Raw genomic sequence first — 12,310 nt, 5'->3', positions numbered from 1 at the left:
CAAAGGAGCGATCGTCCAAACGTGCCAAAAATGTATAGCAGCGATGACGTAACGCACTAATGGGGCCTCGCCATTATTGTTCACGCCAATGGCGCATCCTAAAGTCTCACATTGGCCCATTTATACACGTAAAAAATAACCTCCTAAATTCTCCTCCCCAGTTCTTGGACCGACTGCCTCAAGACATCCGGCGACCGTCCGACCGGGCGCGTGACGGATGTCGAGCCGGGTCTCGAGTACGAGTTCCGGGTGATGGCTGTCAACAAGGCGGGCCCGGGCGAGCCCAGCGACCCGTCGAGACCTGTCATTACTAAGCCTAGATTCTGTAAGTGGCCTTATCTAAGCTATTTCATATAGAAACAGGAAAGGAGCTTCTGTGAACGACGTATCAACAGAACTTCTCTACTGTTTTATACATTTCATCACCAAGCCCAGATTATTAAAGTGTGATAACAGTCCAGCTGTACCTTATTACTTTAGGAGCGCAAAATAGTCGATTGTACCTTACATACATCTGGATCATCCCTGGAAGTCAGCGACTGACAACTGTTCTGACCGGCTATATCCTATCCTACCACGGTGACGGACACAATTTCAGCTCTCAGTATTTTACTACTGATTATTGGACACTTACCCTTTTTACCCTACTGCGTACACCCTCAGAGCTTTCATAACAACCTTTATCCTCCCTTTCAATCAACAGTGAAGCCGAAGATCGACCGCAAGTACCTCCAAAGCCGCAAGGTCAAGGTCGGCACCGCTCTGAAGCTGGAGGCCGACGTGCAGGGAGAGCCGGAGCCCAAGATCACCTGGACTCTCAACTCCAAGACGCTGAGCAGTGACGCTAGATTGGTTATTGGTGAGTGCTATCATTATCACCTATAATTATGCACCATAGGTCTGTCCCAAGGAGTGCCACAACAGTGTGTCAACGGCTTTATTCATGTAACTAGAAAGAAGAAGAAAGAAAGAAAAATATTTTATTTGCCAAACACATACAACTACTACCGGCTACCTGTCTACGGTCGTCGGGCCAGTAGGCTTAAGCGTATACAACGCTGCGTATGTCTGTTCATAGTGTCCGCGCAATAACTAATTTATGTTCAGATAAATTGGGTTTTGAAATCCTCAGAAGCATTCTCCTTTTATAGATTTAACACTGTCACTATAACCCCTTTAGCTATCCAATCAAACCCGAGGTATTAAATTTACTAACCTAAACTTACTCTCCGCAGAAAACAAGGACTACCACACGTCGTTCGCGCTCCAACAGCTGACCAGAGCTGACAGTGGCAAGTACATCGTGACTGCGAACAACGACTCTGGCACGGACACCGTGGAGATCGACATCCAGGTCGTCAGCACGCCGTCCAAGCCTAAGGGACCACTTAAGGTGAGGTTTTGTCAAACTAGAAGACTATAGAGCAAACAAAAAAAAACTGGAATAATCCGTGAGAGCTAATTGCTTGGTGTGCTCGAGCAACGCTGTAAAACTCTGCTATAGCAGCATCTTATGATATTAAGATACATTTCCGCCGTTAGATAGCTGTAACATACAGCATTATGAGCACAAAAGCTCGATTGTAGATGTCAGCACTATAGCTTCAGTCGAATCCATCCTTTGACGATTTTATTGGATAAAAAAGCTATGTATTCTATCTATCTACACATCTATGCAGAAGCAAAATTCTATTGACATTATTTGTAAATTTATCAAACACACGATAATAAAACATTTATTTCTTCCACATAGGTGTCCGACGTGAAGGCAGACGGCTGCAAGTTGAAGTGGGAGCCGCCTGAAGACGATGGCGGCGTGCCAGTCGAGAGTTACGTCGTCGAACGTATGGACACAGACTCTGGACGATGGGTGCCGGTAAGTGCCATCATAATTTGCAGTGGTAGTCTAGGTCTATAAACCCGTAAGTTAACTATATCATAGTTCAATTTGGCACTGTTGGAAGCTCCAATATAGTCATCACTTCAATCACGAAAAGAGACAGAACGTCATTCTAACGAAGTTTGATAGACTTTTGCCATGTCACAGAGCTGAAACTAGCGCAGATTTGGAAGCCATTATATCTCAAGCAGCAGCCTCTTGCCTTGTACTTTACCCTGGTTAAAAATCAAAAGATAACCTCAAAACCCTCTTCCCCACCAGGTATGCACAACCAAGGTGCCAGAAGCGGATGTGACAGGCCTGAACGAGGGCAAAGACTACATGTTCCGAGTGAAGGCAGTGAACCCTGAGGGAGAGAGTGAGCCGCTAGTGACGGATACTGCTACTACGGCTAAGAATCCTTACGGTGAGTTTTGTGTGTGTGTGTGTGTCCTTTAGATTAGGTTGAAAGAGGTGGGCATATAAAAACTTGTCAGATCCCAAAGTAATGTAAAACAGATACAATAATAATTCTGGGCATATATAGAAAAGGTGCATACATTTGTTAAGTACTCTAATAATGTAGCCCCTACACCAAGGTGCAAGTAATACTAAAATAGATCCAGATTCGGACCCGAAACTCTAGCTAGGCCATAGAGCCAGCCCTCTGAGTGTTGGACAAACGGCTCGTCAATTTATGATGTATTGTTCATTATATTATGACCAATATCATAATGTTCGTTTGTATTAGATCGTAGATATACGAGTAAATATGGGTTCATATAGACTTCACGAATAACCCCAAATTTCCCCCCCAGGCGAACCCGACCCGCCAGGCAAGCCCGAGTTCAAGGACTGGAGCAAGGAGCACGCGGACCTCAAGTGGGAGAAGCCGGCCAGCGACGGTGGCGCCCCCATCACCGGCTACATTGTGGAGAAGAAGGACCGGGACACCGGGAAGTGGGTGAAGGCTGCCGAGGTAATTTAACCCCTATTCTAGGATGTGTATTAGCTTTTGGTGGTGTTTAAAGGGGTTGAAAAAGTGCCGTATGTCACAGTAAGCCTAAGCTATCCCTCTACCAAACGACATTCAATACGCTGTTCAAGACTGAAGTAAGAAACAGGTAGACTTCAATCGGTAGAAGTATGTCAGCCGCCAATACGTGTCATTCGCCTAAACCCGCCAGAAATCCTTGCATGAATATGCCAATTCAGCAGTCTACTGCACATAAGCATCTCCCAAGGAACGCCACCATACTCTCTATCTTTAGCCTTCCTCAACTAACCCTATTGGCTACCTATGTAAGGTCGTCTAAACATATCCCGCAATAATTATGAAGACTAATAAACTCCTCCTAACCCACAGGTGACCGGCAACAAATGCGAGGCTCGCGTGCCGGACCTCATCGAAGGCAAGACCTACCAGTTCCGAGTGAAGGCGGTCAACAAGGCAGGCCCCAGCAAGCCGTCTACCGCGTCTGAGAGCCTGCTGGCTAAGGACCGGTTTGGTAAGCAAACATCATAAATTATCATTTCTCAACAGTTTATAGTGGGGTAGGAGTGTGGCTAAAAAGCAATCATCACTATCAATGGCCTCTATGTTCATTGCAGACGATTTATTTATTGTCCGAGACACTTATTTTTGTTGTTGTGAAGCCCTATTCTAAGCAATAATTTACAGACAACCTATTGAATTACGATAAAGTTATTGGCATATGGGATTAAAAAATATCATAATGACACCCTATCGCCACATAAGTTTGCGGCCAGCCAGCTAGCATATCCGATGAATGTAAGATGTAAGATGGTGTGTTCTTGACTTTAATGCCGTTACAGGGAGTTTAAACATAATGCGGCGCCTCTTGTGTTCTTTATGAGAACAGGTTAATGTAGTAAGATGAAAATACGTTAGCGTTCAGCTATCTTGACTAAGTGGAAACTAAGCTATGCAAATGTTTAATCCCACAGCGGCGCCTAAGATCGACCGCACCAACATGCGCGACATCACGATCAAGGCCGGACAGAACATCCGCCTCGACATCAAGGTGTCGGGTGAGCCGCCGCCGACCAAGACTTGGTGAGTATATTGTAATATCATCATCATCATCCTATATCAACTCACTGCGGGGTTAGGCCTACTCCATGCTATGCCAAGTCCCACGGTCCTATGCTACACTCATCCAGTTTTATTATAATATAAAAGTCACATATAATACATGGGGTTCAAGAATGGTATTTTAATTTGAAAACTGGCGATTCAGTTCGTCAGCATTCTAAAATCTTAAAAAGCTATTTGCGAAGAGTTCATACAAAAAAGTTACTATTTAAAGTAAGAAGCTACGCCATACCTTCTCAAATCAGAATACCACTTTTTAACAATCTGACTGTAAAAACAATACTAGTTTATTTACTTACAGCGCAGCACAACTTTATCTCATCAATGATTCAGAAAAGATAAAAAATTATGGTCAATGGTCATTGAATAACGCACCATATTTTTTTATTCCAGATCTTAAACTTATTCACCTTGCAACTGTGTCATTTCATTTCTTCCCTTTCCCCAGGTTCCACAACAAAGAGCGTCTATCCACGCGCGACGACCTAACAGTAGACGCAGAAGACTACAAGACGAAATTATCAGTGATCATAGCGGCCAGGAAACACTCTGGCACATACACACTGAAGGCTGAGAACAGCAGTGGCAAGGATGAAGCGACCATTCAAGTGAATGTGCTGGATGTGCCGGCCAAACCTGAGGGACCGCTTAAGGTATGAAGGACGGTTTTTTGGTGAGGTTTAGGGAGGAATTGGGGAGTTTAATTGGTCAAATGCAGAAGTTATATCATAATGCAGTTATATAGTTATAGAATAAGCTAGCTTGCCACATCCTAGTCTTGTTTTCACGTTTTGTAAAGCTCAGATAATACATTATTGTTAATTTTATTTATAAAACCCAATTCTCACTATTTTTTTAAAAAGTTTAAATATTCTCAGATTCCCTATGCATAACTTTATAGTCCCATTCTGCCCCGAAAAGCACATCTATCATACTGTCTTTAATTTACAGTTAAAATAACTTACAAACCTTCTCACTCCTTCCAACAGATCTCAGACGTCCACAAAGAAGGCTGCACCCTCAAATGGAACCCGCCGCTAGACGACGGTGGCGCCCCCATCGACCACTACCTCGTCGAGAAGCTCGACACAGAGACCGGAAGATGGCTGCCAGCCATGAAGACCAAAGACCCCAAGGCAGAGATCGAGAACTTGGTGCCAGGACATGAGTACAAGTTCAGAGTGTCTGCGGTTAATAATGAAGGCGTTTCGGAGCCGTTGGAAGCGGATCACTCGATTATTGCTAAGAATCCGTTCGGTAAGTGGGTTTTTAGTGGTGGTATTGATAGACGAGATAAGAGTTATTCATATTATTATTATAGGGTTTCCAAAATAAAAGTTAATTGTTCATTATGAAATCATCAATTTGACTTGAAATTGCTATTACAACAGTATCAAAGTAATCTATCGTCAGCATCAATATTCAATATCTTAGTCCATGTCACATTTATTTACACTATTAGTGTGAAAAGCTTGTAATGATTTCAATAGTGTCAAAATATACCTATGCCACTTTTCAACTAACGCCGTTTCCCTCCCTCCCTCTTCAAACAAAACGTTTCCATTCGTCCCCAGACGAGCCCGGCAAGCCCGGAACACCAGAAATCGTGGACTGGGACCGCGACCACGTGGACCTCAAGTGGGACAAGCCCATCAGCGACGGTGGCGCCCCCATCACCGGCTATGTCATAGAGAAGCGCGAGGTCGGCTCCAACAAGTGGGTCAAGGCTTGTGAGGTTAGTACCGACATGTTTAAGAAAGGTTTTACTTGTATAATCAGATTTAAAAAAATACTTACATAAGAATTCCTCACATTCACTGCAATGTAATGCTGAAGTTATAAATCTAAAAGAAATTTAATCTAATCAGAGTACTATCGATAACCTGGACCAGAATATAATATTCGGAATACACGACTTAGTTTTCTTAGCTAGCAAGGTACTATTAGTAAACCACAAAGTGCAGGCTAGCTCTAATCAGTAACATATTTATTGTAGTTTTTGGCTCTAGCTTGGTATCCTAGTTTGAGAAGAAGCATCTGCGTGTAGCCCAGACATAAAAGACATGAGACAGACATTGAGTTTTTTAGATTATAACGATACATCTTCGACAAAGTCATATAACTTTGGCTCTAAATGTAATGTATCAATGAGTAATCTAACAAGCAATTATTATTATTATTCAGGTCGGACCTAACGACAACGAGAAGGCAACAGTACCAAATCTTGACGAGGGCACAGAGTACGAGTTCCGAGTGAAGGCGGTGAACGAGGCCGGCCCGGGCGAGCCCAGCGACGCCAGCAAGGGCGTCGTGTGCAAGCCACGCAGATGTGAGTATCACCATCAGTAGAGCTAGCATGGGGCGCAATAAAGACGTGACAAAAGTTTGCGTTGGTTGCGTCGCGCTCACCTCATCGCGCAGCCTTAAGAGCGCACGGGACGGAGAACTTTTGTAACTTGAATGCGTCCTATGCTAGCCCTTCAGGTTCGTTTGATAAGAATTGTCCACTGAAGGAAATAGGTGCCTCCCAATGTGTTCTACAGACGCTAGCAAAGGCGTCGTGTGCAAGCCACGCAGATGTGAGTATTGACATCAGGGTCAGCAGATAAGAATTGACCACTGAAGGACGGCCTTTCTTAAGGAGTGTCCCAACATTCTGTCAATGGCCTTCTCCACGCGCTTCCGGTTAGATAGATAGATAGGTTTTGTAGGGCTAAAAAGCATCCAACTACACTACCTAGCTACCAGCCTAGTGACGCTAGCAAGGGCGTCATGTGTAAGCTGAGGCGATGTGAGTATTGACATCGTCATTGTTAGACAGTAATGTTCTAATACTGGATATAGACCTTACCTAAGAGAAGGCGACAGTACCGAACCTGGACGAGGGCACAGAGTACGAGTTCCGAGTGAAGGCGGTGAACGAGGCCGGCCCGGGCGAGCCCAGCGACGCCAGCAAGGCCGTCGTGTGCAAGCCACGCAGATGTGAGTATTGTCAGTAGATGAGAATTGACCACTTACGATTGTAGGTCTCTTCTATGGAGTGCCAGAACACCTTTGGCTACGTGTCCGGTATACGGTCCAACGAACTTTGGAGCGTCCCACGCTACGTTTGACTACTCGCTACTACTAAAATTGCCACTGCATCTATCAGATTTAGCTTTTTGCTATTTGATTTCCCAAACATCACCATATATCACCAGGGGGGAGGGGGGGGTCAAAAAATAGAAAAACGACCTCACGTGATTAATGGACGGCCCCTAAGTTTACTCCATTTTAGTTATACCGCCAGCACACTCCGTCCCTACGCTCCTACTCAATAGTTACGTCCATCTTAAATACCAAATATGCATAACAATAACCAATCCCATTATTTCCCAGTGGCCCCACGCATCGACCGTCGCAACCTGCGCACGATCAAGGTGCGCGAGGGCGAGCCCATCAGCCTGGACGTGAAGGTTTCAGGGGAGCCTGCACCAGATGTTAGCTGGACGCTCAACGGAAAGAGTGTGAGCAGCGGCACTGGACTCAAGTGTAAGTATACTAGATACTGTTATATATGGATTGATAGATAGGCTGGTAAACGTGAGAGTTAAAGAATAAAAGACGCACTGCAAGGCCGCCATAAAATTTAAAGACGCAGCTTAGACTAGACATGAGCTGCATATGAAGACGTTGTGTGGCTTTGCAAGCGGTGCATGCTTAATGTTGTGCTTGTAAATTGCACTTTAGGACTCGATGAGCAATGAAATAAAGAAATAACTAAGTAAAGACGTCAGCAGTCAGGAAATCCGGTGTCTTATGTATTTCTTCTAACCTTACTTCTTTCCCATGCCAGTGATAAACATTCCATACATGACGAAGTACCAGCACGCGAACCCGCGCCGCAAGGACTCGGGCACGTACAAGATACAGGCCGTCAACAAGTACGGACAGGACACGGCTGAGCTGGAGATCATCGTTACTTGTGAGTTATTTATATACTTTTTAAATAAATAAATAATCATCAGAATAAAGTTATCGTCAGTTGGATGTCTCTGCTAAAAGAGCGGTCCTCGGACTTATTATTCCAACCACAATCAGCTGCCTTTCTAAAGTTGCCGTTGTATGCCATGTGTGTCTGTTCGTGAAGTGGAGACCACTTGAGAACAGATCTATCATTCCACCTGCAGATTTTTAGGGCTATGTCAGTAATATAACCCTACGTATCTCAAAACTCACCGCACCGTTTATAATCCTAAACAATCCTATACATATTATTCTTTCATCATCATCATTTATCTATAAAAAACTAAACAACCCTCCCACCCAACAGCCAAACCCGAGAAACCAGAAGGTCCTCTCGAAGTATCAGACATCCACAAAGACGGTTGCACGCTCAAGTGGAAGCGTCCTAAAGACGACGGCGGCGAACCCATCGAAGCCTACCTGGTGGAGAAGTTCGACCCCGAGACAGGCTCCTGGATGCCGGTTGGCAAGACGCTGGGCAATGTGCCTGAGATGGAGGTAGGTTGGAAATTTAATATAAGATATGGTAAAATCTGTATTTTTTTACCAACTTCGAAAAAAGGAGGAGGTTTTCCATTTGTCCGTATGTAAGTATGATTTTTTTAAAATTAGGGACTAGAATACTTCACAATCTATTCTACTTCGTTATGGAGAATAATACGTAAAAAATATTATTAAAGCACAAATTTACCCTTATTAACTTATCATTCCTTTCAATATTTGATATCACTTATCAGAAAGGATTTTAAAAATCAATCACCACTGAATCTTGCTGTAAATCGATCCAACAATCATGCTTTTATAGCGACAAAGTATGCAAGACCATCAATATTTATCTTACACACCTAAATACTATCTTTCCTTATGTATATTTTAAACCATTGTTTCTATCCAGGTTGACGGCCTAATCCCCGGGCACGAGTACAAGTTCCGCGTGAAGGCGCTCAACAAGGAGGGCGAGTCCGAGCCGCTTGAGACCTTCGGATCCATCATTGCTAAGGATCCGTTCAGTAAGTATTTGATTATTTACTTTTATTTTGTAAACTCACTAAGTGTGACCTTACGAGTTCGACTACTATGATCATCATGCATGGCATCAATGACACTACATTACGACTCTAAGCTCCATTGGTTATAAGAGTTATGCCGCCCGGCTGCTATTTGTCTGTTGGGACGAATACGCGCTCCCAATCCTCTTTTATTATTCGTTTATTACAATGTGTAAATTTCCGCCATTTTCGTTAAAATACATAATGTTTTATGATTCGTTTATTACAATGTGTAAATTTCCGCCATTTTGGTTAAAATACATAATGTTTTACTATCTCCGCTGGCTCTGTGGCCCGAAATGGACCTTGGCTAGACCTAGGAGACATGACACAATACGTTCTTTACAAGTGAACTTCATGTATTTTACATTAACCTCCTCCCCTCCACAGCGGTTCCCGACGCGCCCTCGGCCCCCGTGCCCGACGACTGGTCGGCCAGCCACGTGGACCTCAAGTGGGAGGCGCCGCTATCAGACGGCGGGTCTCCCATCATTGGCTACATCGTGGAGAAGAAGGACAAGTACTCGCCGCTTTGGGAGAAGGCTGTTGAGACGCACACGCCAACGGCCGCTGCTACGGTTAATGGGTGAGTGGGTTCTGTTTATTAAGGGTGACTTGCACCACTCTGACATTATACTGTCAAGGCAAGAGGTGAATACTTAGATTTAATTTTAATTAACTTTTGTGTGATGTATATCACGGTGAAAAATCCTAGGCCACCTCTAATGTTGGCCATTGATATGGTAGATTAATTTTTTTTGAAAGAAACCATTTTGTCTGTTTATTTGATAGCCAGATGAAGCAAAGTAACGGGGAAGTTGCAACGGATAAAAATTGGTGTACACATTAGGAAGCTTTTAATCAAAATTTGCCTATAAAGAGCCTGATAACAATGATGATTATAAAAGATGTTGGAAGTAACAGTCCGTATTATTACATTTATAATTTTCGGATTTATTAACCCATTACATAATTTGATAAAGTCATGTCAAACTTTACATTTAACTTAAGTACTGTGAAAAGAAATCCCTATGTCTTTTAAACCACAACACACATTACTAAACCAATCCTCTTTTCCAGCCTAATCGAAGGCAACGAGTACCAATTCCGAGTCATCGCCATCAACAAGGCCGGCCAGAGCAAGCCTTCCGACGCCAGCAAGACCTTCGTGGCCAAGCCCCGCTTCCTGGCGCCCAAGATCGACCGGCGGCACCTGCGTGACGTCACCATCTCGTCGGGCTCCACGCTGAAGATGGAGGCTGCCGTGAGCGGAGAGCCAGCTCCGGCGGTGGAATGGAGGTAAGATTGTTACTTAGTAAGATAGGGATTGCAGACTGTAAAAGTTAAATACGGTAGGAATGAAGATAGGCATTATAGACACCAGGGGGCAATTAAAGAAAGCTGCTTATAAGCGCAACATCGCGCTCTTTCCTAGGGAAAAATTGCGATGTGAAAGCGCAGCCTGCATAGAGACTCTAAGACCGTAAGGATATAAGCTTAAAAGACACAGGTTTCATTGAGATCGTATTCAGTTTAAGACACCAGTTTCATTGGAGGGACCCATTCGTAGCTATTAGATGTATTAGACACTATTAAGCTAAGTGCGACCTTCGTGGCCAAGCCCCGCTTCCTGGCGCCCAAGATCGACCGGCGCCACCTGCGTGACGTCACCATCTCGTCCCGGGGCCGTAAAGAAAGCTGTTATAAGCGCAACGTCATGCTTTGCCTATGGTAAAATTGTGAGAACCATTGTCCGATAAGACCGAACATTTAGAGACATTTGCATACATTTGATACTAACTCATACTCTCTTCCCCCAACCAGATACCAGAACATGCCGCTCCGCCCGTCCAAGGCGGTCACCATCGACAGTCCGGACTACTTCACCAAGATCATCATCCGTCCGGCCAGACGCGAGGACTCCGGTGAATACACCGTGACAGCTGTCAACAGTAGTGGCAAGGATACGGTGACAATTACTGTCTTAGTGACAGATAAGCCGACACCGCCGGAGGGACCTATTCAGGTGAGCATTAGTGTTGAGACTGAAGTTAGGTGGGCGTGAATAACGGAATAGGCGCCAGTATGTGTAGACGGGTTAAACATTATTTTAAATGGTCATTTTCCTATGACACGTTATAGTTGCATTGTAAATATGATTGCAGTGCATTTTTTGAATCGATTCTTTTTCAGTTTGACGCTCAAAATTGCAGTTTTACTGACTTATTACAGTGGTTATTCAATCCAGCCTTCTTCTAACGGCAAAGTTGACACCTCAACGATATCCAGAATACGACATAACTACAAACTACAACCCTCCCAACAGATCTCGGACGTGCACAAAGAGGGCGCCACGCTCAAGTGGAAGAGGCCCAAGGACGACGGTGGCGCCCCCATCGAGTACTACCAGGTGGACAAGCTGGACACGGAGACCGGCTGCTGGGTGCCCTGCGCGCGCTCTAAGGAGCCTAGTGAGTATTGTTACTATATTAAATAAGTAACACAGATAACAATGTCAAAAGGACGTTTGATTCAAACAGTTGGCTTGTTATATTAGTTTCCGGAGTTTCCGCAAGTCTTCAAAGGTTTTCCATTAAGTTCTGGAATAAAAAGTAAGTTAAATATCACTTTTAAAAGTCACTTATACGTGAAAGAACTACCTAATAACGAAATTAATGCACCTAATTCATCATTCACCAAGAGTAATAGTCCACTTCGGACTCTTCGAAAGTAGGAGCACCAAAGCGGTCTTAAAACGACCCACGTGTACCAGTTCAGATTATGTAATTTGACCATTTTACACTTACATGCTGTCTTGAAAATATTTTGATGTCATCTTTCGTAAGCCGAACTATAAATAAACTTCCCACAACCCCCCAGAATGCGACGTAGTGGGCCTGACCCCCGGCAAGGAGTACCGGTTCAGGGTCTCCGCGGTCAACTCGGAGGGAGAGTCGGAGCCTCTGACCTCGGAGGAGAAGATCATCGCGAAGAATCCCTTCGATGTGCCTGGTGAGTTGTTGTTTATATATATTTGGTCACTTTAGTGTCAGATATTGTGTTTATCACTCAAGTGGCGCTACTTTTAAAATATCCTGTAAACAATAATCCCTGATATTTCATAAGCAACGTATTGTGTAGCGCAGATAAACTGAATAATTATGTAGGCATTTAGCAGTAGAAATGGAACTGTATAGCAAACTAAATACATTGTATTCATTTAGAAACAACGCTCGGAACAAATCCAATCCAAGTTGAGTG

General features: G+C 44.0%; 1 protein-coding gene across 1 annotated transcript in view; it reads left to right on the top strand.

The window, feature by feature from the left end:
- Window positions 1-12,310, top strand: part of LOC105392710 (twitchin) — a 122,884-nt gene that overhangs the window by 66,408 nt on the left and 44,166 nt on the right. The window contains exons 88-109 of the mRNA XM_048630837.1: window positions 162-325; window positions 704-859; window positions 1,236-1,393; window positions 1,754-1,876; window positions 2,162-2,306; window positions 2,698-2,858; window positions 3,246-3,387; window positions 3,848-3,956; window positions 4,444-4,648; window positions 4,985-5,252; window positions 5,570-5,734; window positions 6,516-6,529; window positions 6,854-6,977; window positions 7,374-7,526; window positions 7,831-7,959; window positions 8,308-8,498; window positions 8,896-9,010; window positions 9,440-9,635; window positions 10,130-10,348; window positions 10,874-11,075; window positions 11,376-11,520; window positions 11,930-12,061. Coding sequence (XP_048486794.1) covers window positions 162-325; window positions 704-859; window positions 1,236-1,393; window positions 1,754-1,876; window positions 2,162-2,306; window positions 2,698-2,858; window positions 3,246-3,387; window positions 3,848-3,956; window positions 4,444-4,648; window positions 4,985-5,252; window positions 5,570-5,734; window positions 6,516-6,529; window positions 6,854-6,977; window positions 7,374-7,526; window positions 7,831-7,959; window positions 8,308-8,498; window positions 8,896-9,010; window positions 9,440-9,635; window positions 10,130-10,348; window positions 10,874-11,075; window positions 11,376-11,520; window positions 11,930-12,061 — 3,416 coding nt within the window. The remainder of the gene's footprint in view (window positions 1-161; window positions 326-703; window positions 860-1,235; window positions 1,394-1,753; window positions 1,877-2,161; window positions 2,307-2,697; window positions 2,859-3,245; window positions 3,388-3,847; window positions 3,957-4,443; window positions 4,649-4,984; window positions 5,253-5,569; window positions 5,735-6,515; window positions 6,530-6,853; window positions 6,978-7,373; window positions 7,527-7,830; window positions 7,960-8,307; window positions 8,499-8,895; window positions 9,011-9,439; window positions 9,636-10,129; window positions 10,349-10,873; window positions 11,076-11,375; window positions 11,521-11,929; window positions 12,062-12,310) is intronic.

This window comes from Plutella xylostella, chromosome 27, assembly GCF_932276165.1.
Source record: "Plutella xylostella chromosome 27, ilPluXylo3.1, whole genome shotgun sequence".
NCBI classification, from domain to species: domain Eukaryota; kingdom Metazoa; phylum Arthropoda; class Insecta; order Lepidoptera; family Plutellidae; genus Plutella; species Plutella xylostella.
This window is presented reverse-complemented; position numbering and strand designations above follow the sequence as displayed.